We start from the raw sequence: 26,205 nt of genomic DNA, 5'->3' as shown, positions 1-26,205 counted from the left end.
GTCAAAACAAATCAAGAATAAGAAAAAAAAATCAGACGAATGCAAAAATCTAGTTTTTTTTTTAAGTTTCAACAGTCTTTCATTTCCAGTCCATACTGGGACTCCGCAGTATAATAATCAAAATGATTACGTTTGCACGTGTCTCTCGGCGGCTCGCAGGCGGCGAAATGTTTTGTGCTGGAAAACATAAGCGAGCGCGCAGATGCCATCTGGGTGGGCTTTCATTGTCATTATGTCCTTCTGGAAGGAAACATTCATTCGGAATCCTCCCAGCAAGCGCTGAGGCCGAATGAGCATTCGCACACTGGGGATGGCTTCAATAATAGACCAAAATAATAGATGAGTTCTTTTGCAACTGCCCTTCTTATTTTGTTTGTTCGTATCAAAAGCTTTTCAGATAACTCGAGGGATTATTTTGTCGGTGCAATGTAATACTTTTGATTTTTGCGCAAGTGCAAATAACTCTTGTCCATGGGTCAACATTGTGCGTTGGCCGCAAAATGTCAAAATAACCTTGGATAAAATACTGGACCCCCGAGTTGCTCCTGATGCTGCGTAAACGAGAGGTTACATTGTGAAGTGCTTTGAACAAGTAAGCCCGTTTATATTTAATTGAAATTGTCACTTGAATTTTCTACAGGAGAAGGGGGGGGGGGAAAACGACTAAAAAAAATAAAAACTTATCGCCTTGTCTTACACAAGTGTAAAAAGAAGCGTGCGTGTAACAACTTGTCAAGAGGTATCCTCACCTTTTTACTTTACTAAAATAATTAAAACCAACTCAAGGAGTTTAAAGGAATCATCCAGCCAGGATGGCCCATTTTTCAATAACAAGCTCAATTTAAATATTTTTTAATCAGGAAAATGCAAAAATATTTGCTTGCATTTTTCAATTTGATCCATTTCTTTAGGAAAAATCAGGGAATAAATTTGAAAACCGCCCCCTAAAAATAAAGGCCATGACCCCGCTCCCTCTGCAAATAACGGGACCAACCGGTCGCGTTCTTTTGGAATTCAAAGCAACAATCAATAGTTCCACATTGACAGGATCAATCAAAAATACCGCCATCTTATATTTATAGGCACCTACAAATCTTTTGGTTGGGTGTCAACTACGTACTTGCGTTTTTTTGTTTTTTTTTCCGCTATTCACCGCTGTCGTAGTAATAACAGGCTACTAGTGCAAATGTGTCTTTTACCACACAAAAAAAAAAAAAACCAGCAGCCTGGCTCTTAGGAGTTGAAGTGCTTCTGATGGTGAAAAATCAAGCAATTTTCAGCTTCATCAGCTAAAAGCAAAGTGACAATGGCTTAATTGGGTTCATTATCTCTAATGAATATGATGGCACACAATATATCTGGAGGTGCCGGAATCAAAAGGATGAGTAATAGCACATATTCAAGATCGTGGTGAACATTTAACGACAGCAAATGTCCCGAGCCCGCCATCCTATCGTACTACAAGTGCTTTATTTACATGAGGGCCGCTCACTTGGCGACGCCGTGACATTCGTCACCACGTTGTAATCGTCAGCGCCAGACGAGCAAAGCCGTTGCCGGAGGATAATTGTGTCAGAGAGGCAGCGCTACCTGCGTTTCCTACATGCTCGGATGAATGCTGTAATTACTTTTATCACAAGCTTGAATGCCACTCAGACATGGAGAGCTTTCACTTCTCAACAGCTTTGCCTTTTCAGGCACGCACACGCACGTGCACACGCACGTGCACACGCACATGCACGCACGCCCAAATGCCAAAGAAAAATTGGGTGGAGAGTAGAAGCTCTGAAGTCAAGCCAAATATATACTCTTGTCGTTTCAAAACAAATAGCGAACAATGTAAAGTGAATTGCAAAATAAAATGCCAGCCTTCCCCGAGGAGAAAAAAAATTGGAATTTTCAAATGTGTTATAGCGCTCAGAATAGAGCACTCTATAATATTGTCTTTTTATTTTAAAAACAAACAGTTATAAATTGATGAGTATAATACAGCTCAGTATGTCTGAGAAGTATGAATTTGGTGTGAATTTTGACTTAATTTATATTCCACAAACGCATTATGAATCTGAATGCCGTGTTTTGACTTGTAGAACATATTATTGTTAAAAAATAAAATAGAAAAAATGACTTGACTTCCCCTTTAACAACCCAGGCTAAACTTGACTCCTTCCCAAAAATGCACTGCATTTAAAATTTCGGGGCGGGTCCCCCTGGGGGGGCACAATGCAATGCTGGGGGGGGGGGGCATGCGTGACCCTGGGGAACATGCTTTCTTTTCCCGCCGTACTACAATAAAGTGTAATTGCACATCCACTCCCGTAGGTGGCAGTGGCGCTCTCCTTGCGCGTATTAACTCTTCTGTGTAGGTTTGTTTTGCTACAAAAATGCTATTATTTATAGTTATTGTACTACTTTCCTATTTAGACGAGGCTTAGGCATCTTGTGGCATCTCGAGTCGTTTCAGAGCGCTCTCGTCGTATTATTGAACTTGAAAGTATTTGCAAACGCAGCATTTGGCACGATGTTTAATGTGAGGAAAAAGTTTTCTCTGGATGATGTCGTGCATAAAAACACAGTCGCAAATGTATTATTCGTGAAACAATTCCTTTGGAATAAGACCATGGATAGGGAATATCTTATTGCTGCGGTGCTGTACCAGTTTTTTCCCACATCATAAAACCCCCAAAATCGCAATCCTTCAAGATGATGTTGAGTCATCAAAAAGTAACAAGCTTAAGGAAATGATTTGTTCCAGCTGTGTGTTGGAAATCGTTTACATTTAATTTTTTTTTACTCCGCTGTATGTATACCACGTGGTGCCAATGACCTCCGATTGCGTTTCCACCAACAAAAATGGCCTGGTTTAAATATTGCATAACAACCATCACTAAGCGTCGCACGCTGACACCTGTTGAAGTGTTGATTTCGCGTCACAAGAGGAGAACGCCTTGGCTTTGTTCCGACATATGCCGCGCACGCTCCCTACAGACGGCGCGGTTCGTTTACGTGTGCTGCTGTTGTCAGATGTTGTCTTATCTTCTTTTAAGTGAGATTGAAATGAATTAAAAAAAAAAAAAAAAAGCAAAGTTGTTGTTCCAATCTGAGGTTCATATCTCACGAGCGCACTCAATTTGGATTGAAAGGGGCGATAATTGTGTAAACAGCGTGGTGCTCCCTGAGTACCTGCCCGGGTGAGGAAAAAAAAAAAAAAAAAAAACTTCTTTCAACTTTGGGTTGGACAACTTGAATGTTGTGTGCGCGTGTTTGTTCAAATGTGTATTTCACAAACTTCAAAGGAGGCAAAAGCTCACAATCATATTTCGGAAAAACATGTCAGGAATTTTGAGTTGCTTTCGAGCAAAAGGAGCTCAGACATTTTAGGTCCAGGGACCTCCTTAGTGATGATAATTTATTCCCATGGGTATCAAACATAAAGCCCGGGGGGCAGTTCTGGACCGCGACATGATTTTACATGGCCCGTGAAGGCAACTTCACAGTTATGTTTCTTGTCGAATTTCTTTACTTTTAACAACACTAAGATATGAGCTATTGCAGTTTTTGTGACACATTTAAAAGAAATTGAAAAATAATTGATTAAATTATTTAATGACTTCTAATTTCAATTACTTCTTTTTTATTTTATTTTTTATTTGACACACTACAAAAAAGAGTGATAGCCTCATTTTTTTTTTATAGAGTCCCAAATAATTTGAAATATATGATGAAAAATAGAACCACTTTTTTTCCGTTCTCAAAATCTGTGACCAAATGCTAACACAACGCCCCGGTCAACTTTCAACTGACAATCAAATACCCGGCTGTCAAGTCATTTTTATGTGTGCGTGCGCGCCTGTCCTCACTGACAGTGGACAACGAGGCACTTTGAAGTAACCCCACCAGCCTGTTACCCTGCTCCAGCTGTCATATTGTCCTTTAAAAAAAATAATAATAATAATAATTTTGCATAATTGTCATTTTTGCCATTTTCTGACCGGTTCAACTCATTCAGGACATCTTGGATACAATTCAAATCCCCACATTTTCCACAATAAAACTTCCAAATTAAGGGTTATTTTATATAATTACCTAACTCGTCCACATTTCTCAACTGATTAAACCATTTGAATTCAATTGATTTTTTTATTTTTTTTTTTTCCAATTGAAACCGTTCCAACTATTGAACTCACTCAGGACCATTCAGAAATTTATTGTCCAGTGCAAACCATTCCAACGTAAAATCTTACATTCTACATTTCAAAAATCCTGTGAATTCCACAGCATTTTTCAATTCAGTGTTTCAGCAGTTTTAAATGGAAATTGCGTCTCATTTGGTATACATTTTCAATAATCTAACAAATCATTTGTGTGTCCGGCAAATCACAACCCAAACCCCCCCCCCCCCCCCCCTCAGATTGAGAACCACCGCTTTAAAGATGATACATAATGAGTTGCATCATACATGGCCAGCGGCGCTTCGGCAAATGTTCTCTTCCCTCCTGGCTGGCTTTCTGCTTCTGGTAAACATGATTTGGCGAGCGGAGCTCTCACAAAGAGCCGCCATCGACGCTTAATGACCTGTCTACGAGGCCCCAATTTTTTAGAAACATGAGAGAGCGTCACGACGGGGGAACCCGGCTCCCGTAATTCATCTTCGTTCTAATTAGAAACGTTTTGTATTGCTCTCTCTCTCCCTCTCTCTCACTCTTGCTTGTCCGCCATCAACCCCCGACCCTCCCCTCCCTCCCCCGCCCTACCACGTTAATAAACCAAAAGCTCCGGAGCCATTTTTCAGAAACTCATTAATGCGCAAAGCGCAGTATGAGGCTGGCAGGTGTAAAGGCAGCAACAGAAGAATAACTTCCTCTTTGTTTTTTTTTAACCATCATCTTCAGCAGGTGTGGGCAAACTACGGCCCGGGGCCACATGCGGCCCGTTAAACGTTTTAATCCGGCCCGCCAAACTTGAAAAAACAAATGAATAAACCTTGTTAATGTTTTATTTTCTAAATACTCTGGTGTGTCAAACAGATGCTTTTGTTCATTTTCATTTAAAATATATATATTTTTTTTTTCTCCAATGAGGTGAGGTGACCAAAACACTCCAGCTATCTGCTCTTGGTCCGGCCCCTCTGTCAAATTTTAGAACCCATTGTGGCCCACCAATCAAAAAGTTTGCCCCTGATCGACAGAGTCTTGGCTTTTTGTCTCTGATGTCAATTTTCTTATTAATAACTGACTTTTGTTTTAATTTCAGAAAAAATACATACATACGAATGAACTTGTCAGTACTGTAAATGTGGTCTGTACTTCAAATATATCGCTCCAGTAAGAGACGATTCAATGCCTCTAAATATTTGGAATGATTCGATTTGCTTTGATTCGATGCACTCGCACTTATTAAATCGCAATTTCTCGATTAAAATCGTTTTTTTTTTTTTTTGGTTACACCCCTCATTATACTGTATATGCAAGTTAATGTTAAAAAAGCAAAGCCTGTTTATTACAGGCGCAATAAAGCTCATAAATAAACTTAAATCAAATAAATAAATATAAAGAGATAAATCTTATCAGTAGAAGAAAACAAAAAAGAACTATTAATTAATATTATTAATGATTAATTATTAATTATTTTGTCAATTGCTCTTTCAACGAGGTGGAATAATGGGCAATAAATTGTAAATCAGATTTTTTGGTGACAAAGGTCAGTCGTCAAGCTGTACACTTGGCATTCCATTAAAAAAAAATTTTAAAAAGCACAACAAATACATACTGCAATCGAGTATAAGTTGCTTTGCCCCAATCCAAAATGGCCGATTGAAAAGCCATTATCATCGCCAAGCATAGCAATATAACCGTCAGCGCAGTTGTTTTTTCCCAAAAAAGCGGGCCGGCTCACCTCCTTCCCGCACGTCAACTCGGCTTCTGTGACAGAGATCACACAAGCTGCCCTTTAACGGCGGCCCGGCGTTTATCAGAGCAGCCGCAGCATGAGCATTTGACGGAGAAGTCATCCGAGATTCCCTCAAACCGAGCACCTCATTATCAGTAAAGGGGCAGACTCCCACCCGTCGCCCGCCCTTATCGTCTTTGGCCAGCGTAAATCTTATTTGTTGTCATTTTACATTCATTGTCTGGTACGCGGACTGCTCTTTCTTTCTTTCGATGACTCACTGAGAGATTACAATTGAAAATGTAATGGTATTATTATCTCGCCGTGCAATTGTGTGGTTAAGTGGTTGAGCATCGCCTGGCATTCATAACTTCAACAAAGTTTGATCAGCTCAGACTTGCACAAAGCTCTGAAGGAATTTTACACCGATCCTCTTTTCAGTTGAACAATATTCCAGGTCATGCCGCCGCATTTCTCTTGGGACTCAGACTGCGGCATTCGTGAAAGCAGATTTTCTTCTGTTGAAGCCGATCTGTTGGTGCATCGGCGCATTGTTCATCTTAGGTTCGATTGACTGTGCAAAAGTCTAATTTGATAAATTTGGGAATTAATTTTTGCGTTAATGCTGACGATGACATGATTGCTTTGCGTCCAGGCCCTGAAGTCGCAAAGCAACCGTTCCACATGTCACCCTCCACCATACTTTGAGTTGAAGTTTTGATGGCGGTGTGCTATTTTTTTTTTTTTTTATGTAATTATGGTTGGGGAAACACAGACTTAGATAAGATCAGAGTTCCAGTATATGTATTAAAAAACATTTTTTCGAAAAGTTACAAAGCCTTGAGGGAGATTTATTTTTAATCAAGTCTCACGGCTGTTATAAATCCACTCAATCTCTTGTAGGCATGAAAAATGACATCACAGCGCAGAGATGAGGAAAAACTTCCAAAATGACCAATAAGAGCAAATATTTACCTTATATGTTGATTCTTTTTTTTAAATATTATTATTAGCCCTTCCTTTCACTCGAAATCTGTGACTCCTCCCGACACTTAACTGCACCATCACATTTGATGCGCATGTGGTGCACAAAGTGGTTAGCTAAAATGACATCTTTCAAGAGCACAACACCTAAAAAAAAAAGACGTGATGAGGAGAGTAAAAACACTTAAAAAAAAAAATACATAGAATCAATTAACAATAGACGCATTTGTGAAGCTAATGAGGAGCTCACACTTTTCAAACATTCCCCTTCGCAAACATATCATAAATAGCACATAATTAAGAGCACATTATTATTTGTCTTATTTCTTCTCACCCTGAATCATCATCACCAGTGTCATCACTTTCGTGAAGTAAGTGTGTTTTATTGTTTGTAGCTTTTACGAATACCAGTTGTCAACATGTCTTTTGTAAAGAAGCATGCGGCTTATAGACGTTAGGTATGCCCGCTTCCATGTAATTCGAAACAATTGTGTTTGTTTAGTGTAAGTAGAACAGCAGCCCTCTCCAGTGATGAAATGAACAGACGATGAACCGCCAATTTGCAGTTCGCTATTCACACATTCAGCTCTTCACATTTTTTTTTTGATGTACAACCGATCCTTTGCAATTTGCTGAAAAACTGATCTATTCCTGCATTTTGGTTCTTTCGGTAACGCCCTAAAAATGCCACAAGATGGCGTTAAAGCCCTAGCTTGGTAGGAAAGTTGTAAATTGTGTCACGGAAGTGAGGCATCTCAATTAACATTTGGATTTTTTTTTTTTTTTGCATGTCTGGGTGGAGTTCAGTTTAGCCTGGGTTGTTAGCGGAGATTATGAGATCATAGTTTGTGCTGCGTTTCTTTTTAAACCATGAATATGATGATTCATAAATATTTTGGAGGATGATGTTAACAGTGAGCCGCCAAGTAAACGCAAACATGCAATTGTTTGCAGCTATTTCAGAAAAAAAAATACTTTTAAGTTAAGGTAGTATTTTATCATTTTCTTGTTAGTAATTTTTGTAAAAAAAAAAAAAAAAATTCTGGAATTGATTCATTGTATTTCATTATTTCCTCTGCTGCAACTTGTGTCGGACTTTGGAGTTGCCACGGTAACACAAATTGCATTTTCTGCTTGGAAAAGTGTTTTAACACCGAAAAGTGCTGATACCTGAGTGTGAAATTTTACGCTAACATATGGTGGAGCATACTTAATGTACAAAGAGTAGTTGTGCACTTGATATAAAGTGTGTTTGATAAACCTTAGTTTACTTTAGTAGAATATTATTATTTTTTTTAACAATTTTGGCTGCCTGCGGGAACTTTCCAATGAAAGTCATGTGACCCAACCCTGTCCACAACACACACAAATGAGGATACAAATGGTTGTTCGTCTGCAAGTGTGTGCCGTCTGGTGACGAAAGTCATGATGATGGCTGAAAGATTGTCCGTCTAGAAGTGCATGCCCTGCCATTGGCCTGTCCGTGTCCGCCTCCTTTCACGTGTGCAATAAAAAGCAAGCCTTCATTCTCACCGTCCTTCAGATAGTCTGACAAACAGTCGTCCGGAGGGCCGTTTAAATGTTCAGAAGATGCCGTACTCTCGCAGAGACCTGAGCAGCACCGTGTCCTTAATGTCGCTAAACACCTTGCGGATGTTGTCCGTGTCTGTGGCGCACGTGTAGTGCACGTAGAGGCTTTTCCCCTCCTCCCTGTTGTCCTGGTTTCTGGTCTGCTGCCGGTACAGCTTTTGGATGTATTCTTTGGCCTCCTCTGTGTTCTGTCTCCTTCCTGGATAGAATAGGACAGAGGGGAGGATGAAAGTTAAAAAATAAATAAATTCAAAAATACTAATTGTGGCCAAAAGATGGTGGCATTAGGTCTCTTTTGGATGAGAAAACAATTTGTAAGTTTGTGAACATGGAGGGTCACTGAAAATTCAACCATTGCAAGCAGCTTGTGATTGATTAAAGTATGCACGCACGCACACTACTAAATACTACTACTACTAAATAGTATGCAAATAGTCAAATGTAAAATTGTTCCATTGGCGACATTTGTCAATTCATGATTTTCCCATCCAAATTACATTGCATTCTTGTTTTACAGAAGAAAAGAACTGTTCAAATGTTTGAGGCCTGCATCACCAAAGCAAAAAATGATGAGCGTAAAAGTCACTCTTGTGCATTAAATATATCTTTTCAGAAAAAGCTGTTGGTCCAAAATAGGTGCCTTGGCTGAACTCAACCCATTTATTACTATTTATTAATAAGAAATTGAATAAGGTACAATTCAATCCAACTTTATCTATATAGGAGAAACAAACTTTTTTTATGATGAAAGAAGCGGCTGTAATCTTTCATTTGGTAGTTTCTGTGTTTACAGAGTCGTAAAATCCAATATTCTACAGCCTTGAAAGATCAGTCAGAATGCTAAATTGGCTGGCAAAAGGTTGTCTTTTATTAATTGCTGGCATTGTCAGAGCTAATACTAGAACTTCAAGTGACATTTTCAGATGAACCAAAATTGCGCAACAGTGAACCACGTCTGTGCCGAACGTGCTGTCTTGTCTAGTTTCGTTTTTTTTGTCGTTTGGTGTTTGGCGAACCAGTCAAATGGTGCTTAACTGCCACCAAACCAATGTTGTCCTTCCAATATATTTATTTATTTTCTTGTTATTTTTAGCCTTCCACTCTAAGGAAACAAATATGAATTGATGGTGGCAAGTATGTTACGATGTTGGCGTCATCTAGAGGTGATTCTCTGAAGCGCTCTTGTATCGCAATTTTTTTGCTTGTATTTCAAGATCCCCCCCCCCCCCCCTCCAAAAAAAAAAGAGATCCCCAAAAGGCTCGTATCTCAAAAGCAAAATTCACAACAGGTGATTGTCTGGTTCAATTAAAACTGTTATTTATGTCTTCTTTCACCATACAGTTCACATTTGACTCGTCGAGACCAAGACGACATCCTAATTGATGAGCAGCACCTCACTGTTGCAAGGCTTCAAATAGGATGTCACGGTGTGTCATCAGCAGATTGCAACACACGTGCAGAAAGACTGGAAGCGTCTCAGAAAAGTTGACATCTTTGTAAGTTAAAAAACAAAAACAAATGCTGGCCTTTGTCTGCATCATTTTCTGTCTCTTTTTTTTGTCAGATTTGTACATTCGGTTCTTTAATTCGGGAAATGGAAGTTCCCTCTGCTGGCTGTACAAAAGACTGCGATGAGCAGTATAAAAAAAAATATATGGAACATCCAAGAAGGCCATTTTGATGGGAAAGCACAACCTCAATGATTTATATTTTACTTTAGGAAATGAACAATGCAGACAAGTGCAACAGTAACAGTTTGATCAGTGGCGCATGTTAAAAAAAAAAAAAAAAAAAAGGCATTTGTTTCTTTGGCGCCATCTTGTGGATAATCAGCCCCATGTTGCTTCACCAAATCAAAACAAAGACATCATCTGCTCATAATTAGCAGAGGTTCTTTCATAACATCTTAATTAAAAAAAAAAAGAACAACAACAATGAATCAATCATTTTGTGTGTTCATTGGACATAAAATTGGCGCAAGCCCTCCCTGTGCACACAATACACATTACGGGATTATACTATCTGTGGTTGCCATGGGCGACAGGACGAGGGACTGGTGCTGGAGGTGGAAGTGTCAAGGCAGTGCTTTGCGTGCAGACGTTTACACCAGCAGCAGAGGACATAAGTGAAATATACGTGAAATTTAAAAAAAAATAAAGGGTCTGCAGGAAGTGAGTCATTTGAAGGCAATTTATAGAATGGACAAAAGAGACCCTAATTATAGTTCACTTTGGCGATAAAGAAAAAGAATCTGAAGCGAGGGGGGGGGGGGAAGTCACTTTGCAAATGACTTTTACGACTGAGTGCATGAGTCACACAATGGGGGGGGCGGGATTGGATGAGAGTAAATCAACGTGACAATCAGTAAAACGGCGGCATGTGACGTTCAAGAACGCGAAATGAACTAAAAGCCAGCCAATGAGACGTTCGAGTTGGCTAACAAGTTAGCCAGATTAGTGTTGTGTGACTCTGCATCAGTTGTGACTAATAAATAAAACATTTTAAGTGTTGTTAACGTTTCTTCAATAAGGCAATTCAAACTGCACTAACAGCTGTGTTTTTCCTTGTGTGGAATGATTCAAATTCGTTCGAACTAGCGGTGGTAGGCGTTATGATATTTGCTGACTCAGTAGGGTAAACCAGTTCTGCCTCTGAACATACGACCTGAGCAAACGGGGCTTACCCATGAAACCAGGGAAGTATTTCTTCAGGTCAGAGGATAATATTTTGTCAGCCAGGATGTCAGTTTTGTTGAGGAAGAGGATGATGGAGGTGGTGCGGAACCACGGCGAATGGATGGTGGTGTAGAACAAAGCCAGGCTCTCCTCCATGCGGTTCTGAGACGTGCACACGCACACACACATGCACTGTCAGCGCAAATGAGTTGATGGGGAGTATGGGTGTGAAACTTGACATCTATATGTGTATCTATTTGTATAGATGTGCACATACAGTATAAAAACTAAAACTAATGCTAAACCTAATTAAAATGAACTGAATTTGCCCGACGACTGCAGGGATAGGTTCCCGCACCCCCGCGACCCTCGTGAGGAAAAGGGGAACAGATAATGGATGGATGGATTTAAAAACAAAACGTCAAAACGAAATAAAAATGAAAAAAAATCCCAAAACTATTCTAACTTTGGTGGTGTGCTGTGTCGGTCACTATCAGAGCCAAATTGGTTAACATGTTAAAAAAGGGTCCGCTTGGACCCACTTTGCTCAGCGATGACACTTACAATGGTGTGCCTCTCCTCCAGGACCTGGTCGTACTCGCTGAGGGATGCCAGGAAGATGAGCGAAGTGACGTTCTCAAAGCAGTGGATCCATTTCCGACGCTCTGATTTCTGACCACCTACATCCACGATCCTGCCGGCGGGGCACAGGAGGAAGAGAGAAAAAGTGAGGAAAATGCTTACTAGATCACAACGGATTATTCAAGAGGTATTGATGAGCAGGACATGGTATAGATTTGCCCTCCCATGATGAGACGATATTTATCTTTTTTTTTTTGCAAGTGTATGTATAATCACCGACACAAGAGGGCGCCATAGAAGAATCTTGCCGAGGTTCACAAGACCCTGAAACACCCGATTAAACGATCAGCTCATCCGCAAGCTCTACAGAATCTCGATACCGTTCCTTATCATTTGAATCGGGCGTGTTGGAACAGGGAGACATAGCAAACATCCAAGATACACACTTCACAACAAGCAGCAAGTTGGCAGATTGTGAACGACCCTTCAAAAGAATGCGTCAAGCTTTCAATTACCACGAGCGTTTAAAGTTTACGGTCAAACTAAACAAAAGACAACTGCACTTTGTGTAATTAAATGAAGTCTATTTAGCTTAATGATTTAGCAAGTGATACAAAACACCATAGACGGGCGAGGGAATAGCAACTGAGTTGTGGTGTTGGAACCCATACTGGAAATTGGAACACAAGCTGCAGGGCAACACATGTAGACAGACAATATAACAATACTCACTGGTATATGCATAATGCCCATAGAACATGTTCTTTATATTATCCCTAATTATGTCATAAAAAAATAAAATATTTGAAAATTATATTTTTCTCATTCAAATACGGAGGGGGGTGTGGCTAGAATGGATTGTCATTCCCATTCATTTGAATGGAGAAAAAAAAAGGAGTTATGAATGTTTTGAGTTATGAGCATTGTCAAGGAAGGAATTAAGCCCCTCCCCCTCTGTAATGGGAGAGCTGGGACCGTAAGCCACCTGAGTGTCATCTTGCTGATGGTGAAGGAATAATCGTGGATGCCCGTGGTGGGGAATCGGACCCTCAGAACGTCCTGTTCCGTGGGGATGTAGCCTGGCTCTGCGATGCGGTCCAGTTGGCTCATGTAGCTGAAAGCACAAATGTGTGTGTGTGTGTAAAGAAAACAAACAAAAAAAAGAACATATCAGTAAAAAGCAGGAAACGACAGCTATGATATGGCCTCCCGCCTGTGTGCAAAACAAACAAAAATGACAGCAGATACGTGATAAATTAGCCGTGATTAAAAAGACAAGAAGGAGCCACTGTGTACAGACGAAGCCTTTATGGCCGCTGTTGAGACACACACACACGCACACACACACACATGGCTCAGCAAACAGAGAAACGCGGCAAGGGAACTGCGACTTTGTGTTTGATCCATGTTTCCATTAGGAAAAAAACCCAAAGCCACTTCACCTGTCCATAATATTTTTTCATTAAAACCAGAACGTAGGCGATGAAATGTATCGAGAAGGGAACTACTTCCCTCTACTGGCCGGATTCCAAAATTTGACAAACAGGAACAGCTCCTGACTTGTATATTTATTTTATTATGTGATGAGTCAACGAAATGTTTTAATGAGAAAATAAAATGAGTTTTTCCGGAATTTCCCTTGGGTGGCACGTAAGCGGAATTCCAATAATTTAGAGGAGGGATGTCATGGGCGACATTGAGGATCTGGTTTTCCTCAGCAGGCAGTAATTACTTTGAACACAGATAAATTTCATTAATGTATGCCTCATGTCACATTTATGCAACAAATTGATGGATAACTGATTTTGAAATTACAAGTTACGAAAAAACATCGAACGTGTATTTTTGAGTTATTTTATAAGGGCTAGAGGTGACAAAAATGCTTCAAACATTTTGGTATTTTAGTGAGAAACATGAAACCGACGCACATGATTTGCCTTTACGGGCCACAGAAAATTAAGTGAAGGGTTGAATGGAATTAGAATATCGATGCTGTCCTGAAAAAAAACACTTATTTTTAATTTTGTCATTTAAAAAAAAAAAAAAAATTTCAAGTTAATGCGATGTCTGTAACGCAGAAACCCCATCATTGTAAAAAAAAAAAAAAAAAAAAGCAAAAACAGGACAGCGACAATATGGTAGGTATAGTAGTTTTCATATTTCAACTAAACACTTTAAAATACTTTTCAGGACAATTCTTAATTATTTTATATATTTAAAAAAAAATCATTTTGATTGTTGCTTATTTATTATTAATTTTTAACGTTTTTTATTATCTGTATCAGAGCTGCGGCTAACGATTATTTTAATAATCGACTAATTGCTGATTATTTTGGTGAGTCATAAATACAAATAATAAGCAAATGTTTTTGTTTCCATCACTTTCGTCAAAAGCAAGACATAATTTATACTTGCACTCACTACTCTGTGGAGTCCAGGAGCTGGTACTCGCAGCGTCGGCTGTAGCAGACCCGCATGCCGGAGTCGGCCCAGAGGCGGCGGATGGCGTCCACGTAATCTCGCTCCATCTTGGTGATTTGCACCGTGTTGACGTTCTCCACCTTACTGGCGTAGAACTGCAGGACAGTGTGATTGAAAAGTGCAGCGTTGGGAAGTAACCGAGTAGAAATACACTGAACCTCTACCACAAACGGCGAAAGTTTGTAACACAAAACACTCAAATCGTTGTTCGCACTGAAATGCCATGAATCCATTTCAGCCAGAATGTTTTTTTTTTTCCTTCAATTCAATTGGCCATCTGGGGACAGTAGAAAACAGTCATGCTGTTACAAAATGCTCTCTGCCCTCGGCAGTAAGTCACAGCAATGACTGTTCTTCACAGAGGATAAAGAATATATAGCTTTGATTATTGTCGTATTTTCTTTCTACATGTGTTGCTCCGCGGTTTGTGTTCAAATATCCGTTGTTTAAAGCGTTATAACACTGTGATGCAGATGCTATCCATTAGCCCGTCTATGGCGTTTCCAATAATGTCATCATTAAGATATTAAGGCACAGTTATTTGTTTATTTTAAATACACAATTTGTCATTATCTTTTTTGTTTAATTTTATGGTCAACCTTATCTGGGAGTGTCATGAAACAGATTTAAGCGCTTTTTTTTTGTTTTTTTTTGTCGAATGGTTCGCTCTCTGCCAAACTCCTTCTTAGTGGCAAATGAATTGAGTTAAATGCCCCCACAAAGTGCTCATAGCAAAAGCAAGCAAAAAAATTGCTTGTATCTCGGAAAAACCTGCTACTGCGGTCACTCATATCTCAAGGCACTGTTGTACTTCCTTGACACCAAGATGCCACCAGATGGCGCAAGCATCCTGTTGTTTGTTTTGGTTCAAAAACTGCATATTGCAAAGTTCGGGCAATTTTTTTTTTTACTTCTATACATTTGAAAACAAACATATTTAATAAAATAAAATAATAAAAATAAATAAATAAATGAAACTGACTTGTTTTTTTGGGGGGGTAAAAGACTTGAGGCAGTACTTTTTTTCTGTCTTTTTTTTTTTTTTTTGTGTTTGCCACCTCTGGAGAAGTGCAGCTGGCTGTGCTGATAATTAACTTTTTTTTTTTTTTTTACATGTACAGTATTTAGCAAGCGTTTGTGTAAAGCGTACCTCGTTATCTGGGTTGGAGTACGGAATTTTGAGCGTGGTCATGGCTCCTGTCATGGCCTTGATTGCCGTGAATATGTTCTGGAAGATGCATTTAGCAAATTCTTTCCTGTCCTCCTCTGAAAAGCCCCGTCCGTGAATGATTCTCATCTGGCGGATGAAGGTGGTTTTGCCACTCTCGCCAGTTCCTAAGGCATAAATGAGACCAGTGTTTAGTAAGATGCATTGTTTGCTGCTCCTAAACACAACTCTTAAATGTTCTGAAGGTGTGATTGAGATTAATATCAGATTAGGTCTTTGTTTAAAATGTTTATTTTTTTAAAGTACATGAGCCATTAGCGCCACACCGAAAAGAACAACTATAACAAGAATAAAGTTGTATGTGTGATGAGAAAAATACCTAGTCTTACGAAATAAAAAATAAAAAATTACATTTTCAATGTTTTTGGTTTTCAAAAAAAGTAGTTTTGATCAAAAAAAGTGATTACTTGACGTTTACCTAAAATCCCTCTAAACTTCCTCACAAAAAGATGATTTTTAACTTAAAAACAATAAAATTTCAAATTTTTATTTTATACTTTTCTTGCGACCTACTGACTATTAAAAAAAACGATGGACTATTTTTGTCAAATTAGGACAAGTTTTCTTGAGAAATTACATTTCAGTGACGGAAAAACTTTTTAACAATTTTTTTTTTTATTCTCATAAAATCAAAAAAATGACTTTATAGCAAAAAGAAACACACACATTTTCTTCCATTTCAAAAAAGACAATTCTAGTCATAACTTTTATCCCACTTTCTTCATAAAAATTACAACTTTAATTAATGTTATATACAAAAAAAATGCTTTTTTGAGGGGGGGCGCACATTGTTCAAGCCTTACTTTTCCTCTACAGAATGTTTTGTTATAGTGACAGTTAAACCATGTGACAGATTAAAATGTTCTAATTATTTATCCCGATGCCCACTTGTTTTGTGTGATTATAACAGTAAACCTCATTAATCATTAAAAGATCTAATCAACTTTACGGTTGATTCCATAATAGAATTAAAGAGCCGTGCACGGAAGGCGACCTGGACTGTCAGGACAATATACAGAATAAAGCGAGAAATTTATAGCCAAGCTGGCAAAGATGTGCCCGTTAATTTGTGTCTTATCTGCGGCCCCATCGTGCCGCTGTAAAGCCATCAATCAGGCTGTAAAGGAGGCATGTAGGTTTGTGGGACTCTCCTCTCCAGTCTGGTGACTTTGACTTCACAAGCGATCGTAATCTGGACCATTCGTGACATGCCGGCACGTGGACACATGCTTGGAATACTTCCCGCTCCTGTTGGGCCACCAAACAGGCCAGGCTACACGACTTTGTAACACAGAGGTGTCAAAAGTTGATTTCATCACAGGCCACATGGACGGTGAAACCGCATAGAAGGGTGGAACAATAGCCTTATAATCACAAGTGAAACGTTACAAAATAGTTTGAACACTGGAGAAAATTAAAGTACAGTATTTTTCGGACTATAAGGCGCAGATATGCCGCTGCAAAAAAAACAAAAAAACATATACAAGCCACACCAGGCTAGCCGCAGTTTTCTATGTCGAAAAAAATGAGTTGTTTCCTGCATGTGCAGAACGATTTTGTACTGTGAATGCACATAAAGGTACAAAAACAGATTGTTGAAACGGTGCCTTTTAACACGGCAACAACTTTGCTCATTAAAACAGAACAGACACAAGAGAGAAAAAAAATTTGAGATTTATTTAGCGTATTTTCTGAACTATAGAGCGCCCCTAGTGGTGAAAGAAAAATCCACAGCCACATGGTTCAAAATCTAGGAAAAAAAGGAGCATCTACGGTAATTGATGCCCACAAAATCCGCTTTGTCTTTTTTGACCAGTTTGCAAGACTGAAGTGGCTGTTTTGGAAATCAAAGTCATTTTTTGTTTGTTTTTGTTTTTAGGAATGCTGATGAGAAGTTGGCAGCATTTCTTTCATCGCTGGTTTGTCACCAGTTTCGAATAGCTGCATCTCTTTCGCTTTTGCGTGAGTAACAATATCTGTGAGGTGTTATAATTGCAAGCTGTCGCTCCTTATCCTCATGTGTATGTTGGTAAAGCTGATGAAGTCGGGTGGGATGGTTTGAGTTTTAAATGGACTTTGAGCTTTTTGGCTTTTTTCTATAGTTTTCTATTTTTCATTCTAGTTAGCTTTTTTTTATTTTGACTTTGTTTTTTGTTTTTTAGCTACAGATGATTTTCATATTTTTTAGAGCAATTTCTATTTTTGGGGAAAATGCTTCCTTGTAGTTGAGTTTTTATTAGTTTTAGTTTTTTTTTTGTTTTTTTTAATATTGTGAGAATTTGTTGATTTGTCACTTGGTATTCCGTGACAAAAGTAAACTATAATTCTCAGAGCGTGACATTTCTTCTTTTGTACGGACGTACAGCAATACCGATATGAATTAATATGAACCCTGAAAGCTCTATGATATTAATTAATAAAGATGAAAAGGACATATATTTTTGCGATAATTATAATTGTGTAAACATTACGTCTGTTTTGCTTTGTTTTTTTTCAAAGAATTTTGATTTGTTTTAATTTTGTTCACAAAAACATTTTCAGTTTTAGTTTACTTCATTAGTTTTCGTTAACCATAATAACCTCGCTCATCCTACGAATGCGACAAACCAGCTCAGTGACATTGGCGGGCGCTCTGCGTTTCTCTGGCTTGAGACCAAAATGTTCCAACCCGTACGGCCACTGTGCCACAAATTCCATTGATGCTCCCTTCTACAATTGTACAACCACAGCTGTCGTAAAAGTTTCGAGTACACTAATTATTTCGTTCTCTCGGCTTTGAAGGCTTATGTCAGCGGTCTCCGCGCGCGTATGTGTATATGTGCGACAGAATGTATGTAAACAAAAACATGCATGACAATTTATCGAGTCCGAAAACAAATGATTGTTCCTATTTTTTTTAATCGAATGATTCACTATATTCAATCTTCACTAAACCTGTCCCAACCAGCATTTGTAGACTGATTTGTAGCATTTTTCATTTTTTTGTACATAAAATAATGTGACGAGCCGGAGATTGACATCGACAACGTAACAGAAAAGGGAGTTGGCATCACTCACCTAACAGGAGGATTTTGATCTCCCGCCGCTCCTCCCGCTTCTGCTTCTTGAGTTGCTTCTTGATCTCATTGTCCACAGCGATGGACCTCTGCTCCTCCTCTGTGAGGCAGCACATGCAAGTGCGCCGGCAAAGATCCCAGCAGCCCGCCATGGCGCGAACACGCCTGATATTAAAACACCGATATTGCAGCGTTAGTCGCACAAGTTCTGCAGTGAAACACTCGAACATTTTTCCCCATAGGATTCAATGCAAATTCTAAAAAAAAAAAAAAAAAAAGCATGATCTTAATAAGAATTGGTGTCAAGGAAATCATCAAGACTGAAGATATTTGTACAATGTGAAAGGGAGGAGCTAAATTACGGCTGTGTCGTTAGTGGAAATTATCAAGACTCTTGGCCACATGTACATGTAGTGTACACAAAACTCCAATCATATATAAGCCGTTTATTTCCCGTGTAATATGAATTTGCAATTATAATAATGTGGATCGAAAGTAGCTTATTTTGATAATAAAATAATAATTCAATTTTATTTTCTTATGATTAATTTTGTCAAAATTAATTCACCATATTTTAAATTATATAATAAATAAATAAATATTTGAATTCTTTAACAATATTTGACTTTATTTTATGTACAAAACATCAATTAAACAATTATTTAACAAGCTACTAACTCACCGCCACAAATATTACAGCACTTCTGATCATTTAAATGCTGGTCGGGGCAGATTAACAAAGTGGGCCGTACACGCCACGTGGCCTAATTTATTTGCTTGCCTGAAGATTCCTCTTCTGTCGCATAGGAGTGATGAGAGAATTGTATTTTGGTTCCGAACTTCTCCAACATGGCTCAACAGACGCCTATCTATGACATCATCATCGGGCCTCAAACTGCAGGTATGACCAATCAAATCCATTGTTAAAGTACAACAACAGTTGGATCGAGTGTGAATCCATTAGTCATGCCTGGAGAGCGCGGCACAAGGGTGACGTTCTCAAGAGCCAACTGTTCCTGTTGGTCACTTGTAAACTGAGTTTAAGAAACAAAGTCTGAACACTGTGCAAAGCCGCTAGGTTAGCAGCTTTTAGCCGGAGGTGCGAAGAGTAGCCAAGAATTGTCCTCAAATGAAGAATATTGTTACTTCACAATAATAGGACTCAATTAAAAGTAAAAAGTAGTCCTGAGAACAGGGGTGTTAAACTCATTTTTGTGGACGGGTCACATGGTAGTTCTGGTTTCCCTCAGAGGGCCGTTATGAATGTATGATTGCCTTACATTATCACATACACACAACAAATTGATGGAAAGCCAGTTTTGAAATCAGAAGCCAGGAGGTAATTGCTTGTTCAACATTTTTTCAATTTATTTTAAGCTGATGCACATGATTTGCCTTTTGCGGGCCACATAAAATGAGGTCGCAGGCCAGATCTGGCCCCCGGGCCTCGAGTTTGACACCTGCGCCTTAGAATAATTACGGAACTTGCATAACAGTAAATAAGCATTCAGTGAAAAGACAACTCAAGTATGGAGTAACTGTTGAGGAACGAGTTGATTTTTTTTTATTGATTTTTTTTACCGCATATTAGAGCAAACAGAAATAAATTATCATCGCGCAAATTCAACTGTTACCCAAAAATGACTAAACTGTAACTAAATCCTGACTGACTGCAAAAGAAAAAATATCGGAATTAAGAAAATGCCATACTTATTGATAAAGTAAAAGCTTTTTAGTCGTTTACAAACATTGTCTTTATGTGAGACCTTGGATATTCTTTGGTCTATCACGCGCTTCTCGAGCCGTTTTTCACAGAAATGAGTCGCTTTGATAAGCCCGCAAAGACCGTGTTTGAGAGACGCCCGAGCAGGAAACCCCCCCCCCCAAAAAAAAAAATGATTCATAGATAAAAATAAAGGTCGGGTACGTAGCTCAAAGTAAAGGAGTCAAAGTTTCTTTGCAACTTAAATACTGACGTAAAATTAAAACGAGGTAAAATGGGCAATTAGGACTGCACAAAAAGAAATCATCGGTACCACCCTACTTACTCTTGACGACTTGCACATTTTAAGAACAAAATTGTCTGCATCTATCGTAATATTATCTCTGCTCTTATGACTGTCCAAATTGTTGCGCAGCTGTCTTCGGGGTGGTATTACAGCACAATGGTACCGCTCTACATTATGGAAAGATTTTCTATACTTATGTCATGTTTTTGTTTATCGTAGTTGCCTCATATCTCCCGAGACAAATTCCTTGGTTGTCTTACATAGTTGGCCAATTAAGATAATCCATCCATTATCTGTGCCGCTTCTCTTCACAAGGGTCGCGCGAGGGGTGCTGGAGCCTATCGCAGCTGTCTTTGGGCAAGTAGCCAGGGTACACACTGAACGGGTTGCCAGCCAATTGCAGGGCACACATAGACCAATAACCATCCGCACTCGCACTCATACCTAGGGGCAATTTAGAGTGTCCAATCAACTTGCCATGCATGTTTTTGGAATGTGGGAGGAAACCGGAGTACCCGGAGGAAACCCACGCAGGCGCAGGGATTACATTCAAACAGGAAGGCCTGATCCGTAATCAAACCCACGACCTCTGCACCCTGAGGCCATCGTGGTAACCAGTCGACCACTGTGCCGCCCAATAAAGATTATTCTGATTCCTATTCTAAATCTAAATAAGCATATTTTTAACTATATTTTTGTCTTTTTTTGCCCCACACACCTCTGGTATTGTTAAAAAAAATGTTTTTAATTGTAGTGACTGAAAGTGCATTTCCCTGGTTTGAGATGATGTACCTTTATACATTTGCTTATGTAAATGAATAGAATCAATGCTTACTTTTACCTGTCTTTTTTTTTTTTTTTAAACGCATGTTAGGGGCGAAATAAGCATATCACATCTGAGCCAAATCACCGATACAGTCTTACTTATACTTCTATAAAAGTACAGGATGTGAATAGGCGGACTTTTGCCACCTGTGTTTGTACAACGTCTCTTTTTCGGGTAAACGGAGTAACTTTACGAGTTGAATTTACAGCTCAAGCGCAACGAAAAGAAGTGCAGTACCTTTAACGTGAGCTCTGTCCGTCACTGTCCGCGTAAAAACGCTTCGTTCACGCGCTCCATGTCCCGGCAGATGCCCGGTTCGGCGCACTTGCGGACGAAGTGCGGCTGGAATGGTGTCATTTATTTTGTCACGAACCAACCTGCTGCTCGGGTAAGTTCACCTCGCACCTCGCCTACGCAGGAATGTTCCGTGTCCACGCTCCGCACCGCGACTGGAATGCGCTCGAGGCGACGGCGCGGCTAGAACGCGACAAGAAAGCGGCAAGGCGACCGCAGCGGCGCCGGAAGAGACGCGATGGAGGAGGGAAGCCTTCAAAATAAATGCATAGTTGAAACGATGCAGTGATGGCTAAAGTTTTTCCGTAACGCCCTGACTGTGGATAGTATGACAATGACTTAACTAATGTGTTTTACGTAATTAACAATACAACATTTAAAAGCATTAACAAACAAACAAGTTAGCCTTTTGAATGAAAAGTAAAGATGAAGTACAATGTGAGTGCAACATTTTGGAGAACTGCTTTGAAAGATCATCATGGGTATAATGAAAGAGCATGGTTTTTAAACTGGATTTTGTTTAAATCCGTTCCTTATTCACACGAGGACATACTATCTGTTGAAACCAAGCCGAGTAACAGACTTTAATAGCTTCGTAAACGCGTGCAGTACATTAACTCGGTCTCACACTTGTGACGTCACTCTGCGGCGCCTCAGTGGTGTGTCAAAGAGTAACCAAACAATTATTTTTATATTCCAACAGATTTAAAAACATTTACACTTGGTGCTGATTGAAGTTAAAGTAGAAGAACAGACGGAAATACGTTTGAATATTTTTTTTTGGGGGGGGTGTCGTTTTTATACAATTTGTAGTTTTGATTACTTAGCACATCAATAACAAACTTCCACAAAAAATCCACATTCAAATTACAATTCATACTTTATATATCACCCCGACTAAGTACATTTGTAAGTAAATTGAGACTAGATCAATTTCATGTACAGTTTTAGGGATGGTGTGCTGGAAAATGTTTCTAATATAAATACTGAGCCGTTGCCACAGTTGGCAAAATTAGTCACTGAAATAATTGTAATCTGAGTAAATGTAAATGTATTCAGTGGGAAATCTGAGCCGGTTGACCACAAAATTAGGATTGTTTAAATTATTGGGAAATTGGCAGGTGGATACACAGATTAATTGTACCTTCTGCCGTCCTGTGGAAGAGCATTTCATTGTTCTGCCTGCCACTAAATTTCGCTGGCAGAGATAGAAGACTAAAAATAATTTTGTACATTTCTCAGATCAGAATTAAAAGTAAAAATCAATGTTTTTCTAATCTTAATTTACTGGATAATGCAATTTTCTTTTCTCTTGCTTTGCTCTCGTGTGCTACATCATATTCTACGTCTATCTCAGGCACTGATTGCAAATCAGTTGTCTCTGACTGCTGATCATATTTTGCATACTGCGATCAATGGCTCAGTCATTCACATCATAGCTCCTCATTTCAAACTCATCCTCGACAAATAACCAATCACACTCACATTTTAGCCAACCAAGCATGTTTTTAGAACCTGGGAGGAAGAGCATATCTGGCAAAGCATTGTGTAGTATATTATTTTGAAAGCCACATACCAGAAATCTCTTGCGTTGTCTTCTGTCATCATTTCTTGTAACCTTCCTTTTGTATAAGGCTTCACTTCTGGGAAGTCTAGACTCTTTTCTGTCTTCTGTTTCAAAATAAAGTATGAGGAAAAGAACAAAATATGAACTGTGAATATGTTTGTTTTAAAAAAATACACTTAAGTTAATGCAACAATTCAGATCTTTTCATATAGATGTGGTATATATTTGGTATCAATTTGTTCAAGTGTGGGAGTAGTATGTTAAATGTTTTTAAATCTCTGTATCCCTTCTCAACTACACTCAGCTCAGCAGTAGGGCACTCTTTGTCATTCTTTGCAGAGGATAAAGAATATATGAATGTACTCTTACATTGTCGGTCACCGTGTGTTGCTGCAGTATTTGTGTTCATGCTGTTGCTTTAAAGTTTATAGCGATGAACAGACTTAAAGACTAAGATATGTGATTTTTTTTCTTATCACACAAAGTGTAATTGTCTAAAACGCTCCTGATCTTGAAGTGAGCCGAGTCCAAAAGATTTTTACAAACTGCTCAAAAGGCAATTCACCCGTTTCTCAAGTCACTACCGTGTATTGCGTCGTGACGGCTGTACGTTATTTCAAAATATTCATTTGGGTCTGGCGCAACAAAAAAAAATGTTGAGAACAAGCCTGTGAATTCAAGCGCCCGTGCAGAAATCACGATGAAAGCTCTGACTCGTTACTTTGTGAGTCATCTGGCTCAATGTTTTGAGAGCAATGCCGGCAAACATTTTGTTACTCCTCCTTCCTCGAAATGCTGGTCTGCTTATTTAGATGTCAATCTTTTGTCTTCTTTGTGCCTGCAAGACCGGTCCGCCCGGGCCTTCGTAGCCTCACGTATCCGGAGATCACCTGAGCTCTCGGTTGCCATGGAAACGAGGTGAGGTAATCGTGTGTAAGACGGTAAGTCAAAAAGGGAGTCGAGTACGTGCATCTATAACACGCAACAGATTGAATTTCTTCACAAAAGTGTGACACACTCACCGAGGCCTAATGGATCCATTCTGACACGCACCTCATCGTTACAAGATCAAAATACATGATTATATTCCCAAAAAATGAAGACAATTGAAACAAAGTACACATCCCAGAATACAAGGGTGCGGCTTTCATGGAACGGAAAAAAAATAAAGTAAAGAGCAAAAAGGGAAGGAAAAATGCAATGGGGAATTACAACACAGTGAAAGGGTGTGGGTTCCACTACAGTAGGGAAATGATCCGCCTCATCCTCCCAGCATGCATTGGGGTGAAAGGTGTCTGCGATGTGAGTGATCTGACAGTGATTCAGGAGCTTGTCTCTTATCGTTTTCTGATGACTCTTTACAGCCGCCCCACAGCGGCTGGTGGTAATAAGCGTGTTTAAAAGAGAAGACTTTGTCCCTGTAGGCTGGCTGCTGTGGGAAACAGGCCTCGATCAATGATTAAACTGAATGGACTCATAAAATAAAACATCATAAGCTCCGTGCAGACATAATTATTTTAAGCACATTCTTTTGACTTGTTCAAGTTGTGAGTTTGGTTCAGAAATATTTGGACAGTGAGAATGGGTTTGCGTGGCTCCCCAAAAAGTCGCTTTGATTCATTTGTTGATACATGCAAAAAAATTTAATTGTCTTCCACCCAATGGCTGAATGTTGCCATTCACGACACAGAATAGTTGCTTTGTGTTCAACAAAACATGCTCTGGAGTAAGTGCATTTTTTTGTACTGCAAATTGAGAGGAGATAATCATTGTCTCAGTTTGTTTTTTGTGCCATTTTTGTAAGGTGGTGTAACATGAGAATTTTCTCGTGTTAAATATATGCTTAATATATACTTTGTTTGTTGGGAAACAACGTTTTAGAGTGCTCTGCAGGATTGAGGAGTCTTTAAAAAAAATCGGCGAAACTGTGTGTGACGTCATGGATGTCTGAACGTCCTAATTGTATATTCGACAAATGTCCACAAGGTGTCACTTGAGCTCAATAGAATGGTTGGTATCGCTCTGTTCGTCCACATTTTGAGATCCGGTATATAAAGCGAGCTGTTGCCTTCAGGGGCAGTCTGAATTTATAGCTTTACTTACATAACTGAGCAGCTGTTGCAAATGATTACCTATCTATCGATCTATCTATCAGTCTATCGATCTGTCTGTCTCGGGTGTTGTGTTGCCTTTCGGGGACAATCTGAGATCAAAGGTTTTTGTGCACAATTGTGCGTTTGTTCGAAATGTTCCTTCAATGTATGATTAAATTTTTATATTTTCACAAACACTGATTGATTGTATTCCGCTTACATTCTATTCTGAATTTGTCTCATTTAAGCTTAGTTGAGCATTCCGAAAAAGTGTCAGGATTTTTACTTGCTTGACATTGTTTTGTTTATTATATTTTGACTACAGTATGTCAACACATTTTTTGTTGGTGTCGTTCAAGCTTAACCCAAAACCAGTTCAACTGAAGTTGCATTTATGTCAGTTTACTCAGCATTGTGTCATCTGGTTTCTCGCCTGCTACATTTGAATAGCAAACATGACACAGTTTTGTATTTATTTATTGCAACGTCACATTTACTGGAAAGGTGAGACACTTTGCCCCAGTCTTGTCATTTGTCACTAAAATAAAGAAAAGCTACTTCAAATATTGACACTAGCTGTCATGTTACCTGTGCAACTCAGTGTTCAGCAGAACGCTGGTTCCAATTTGTTCCAATGACATCCGACTTTTCCCAGAGGAAATAATGTTCAGTACATTACTTTCATCTCGGGCTTATACTATCACCAACATTAAATTCAGTTTATGTGTGTAGTGGTGATTGTGGTGGTCTGTCGAGAAATTGCAGGATAAACATTGACAAAACTGTATCAATGTGAATCTTGACCAGTCTCTTGCAATCAAACTTACATATTTACAATTTACAATAAAGGTCAGGAAAGTTTACATCAGAACATTCCTCCAGAGTACACTGTTGTACTGACTAATCATTTTTTCAGACTCTGGGCTGACC

At 39.1% G+C, this 26,205-nt stretch overlaps 1 protein-coding gene and 1 long non-coding RNA gene across 3 annotated transcripts in view; one reads left to right on the top strand and one right to left on the bottom strand.

The window, feature by feature from the left end:
* Positions 1–15,120, top strand: part of LOC148324846 (uncharacterized) — a 25,126-nt gene extending 10,006 nt beyond the window's left edge. The window contains exons 2-4 of the long non-coding RNA XR_015846255.1: positions 9,806–9,960; positions 11,725–11,908; positions 11,983–15,120. This is a non-coding gene — a long non-coding RNA (uncharacterized LOC148324846). The remainder of the gene's footprint in view (positions 1–9,805; positions 9,961–11,724; positions 11,909–11,982) is intronic.
* Positions 6,720–24,354, bottom strand: gna15.1 (guanine nucleotide binding protein (G protein), alpha 15 (Gq class), tandem duplicate 1). Of its 2 annotated transcripts, XM_088312299.1 has the most exons (9): positions 24,205–24,354; positions 23,192–23,286; positions 18,488–18,651; positions 15,353–15,537; positions 14,143–14,297; positions 12,707–12,835; positions 11,704–11,833; positions 11,148–11,301; positions 6,720–8,662 (listed from the first exon to the last, which is right to left on the bottom strand). In XM_088312299.1, the coding sequence occupies exons 2-9, from the start codon at positions 23,221–23,223 to the stop codon at positions 8,457–8,459; spliced, it is 1,155 nt and encodes a 384-aa protein (XP_088168425.1). In that variant the 5' UTR covers positions 23,224–23,286; positions 24,205–24,354; the 3' UTR covers positions 6,720–8,456. The 2 variants fall into 2 exon arrangements, with proteins under 2 accessions (XP_088168425.1, XP_088168426.1); XM_088312300.1 differs by lacking the exons at positions 23,192–23,286; positions 24,205–24,354 and adding an exon at positions 21,559–21,829.
* Between the last annotated feature and the right edge of the window lie 1,851 nt (positions 24,355–26,205).

The sequence above is a fragment of the Idiotropiscis lumnitzeri genome, chromosome 13, assembly GCF_059441095.1.
Source record: "Idiotropiscis lumnitzeri isolate Australia: NSW breed Sydney's pygmy pipehorse chromosome 13, RoL_Ilum_1.0, whole genome shotgun sequence".
NCBI lineage: Eukaryota > Metazoa > Chordata > Actinopteri > Syngnathiformes > Syngnathidae > Idiotropiscis > Idiotropiscis lumnitzeri.
The sequence above is the reverse complement of the archived record's forward strand: the minus strand, read 5'-3'. Positions and strand labels throughout refer to the sequence as shown.

What these genes read in the sequence shown, in the direction of transcription:
- gna15.1 (XM_088312299.1), bottom strand. Translation starts at nt 23,223, where the DNA reads ATGATGACAGAAGACAACGCAAGAGATTTCTG. An exon ending in ACTCCAACCCAGATAACGAG is followed by an intron (nt 14,298 to 15,352) that starts GTACGCTTTACA and finishes ACTGTCCTGCAG; the next exon opens with TTCTACGCCAGTAAGGTGGA. An exon ending in CTCCTGGACTCCACAGAGTA is followed by an intron (nt 12,836 to 14,142) that starts GTGAGTGCAAGT and finishes TTGTGCTTTCAG; the next exon opens with CTACATGAGCCAACTGGACC.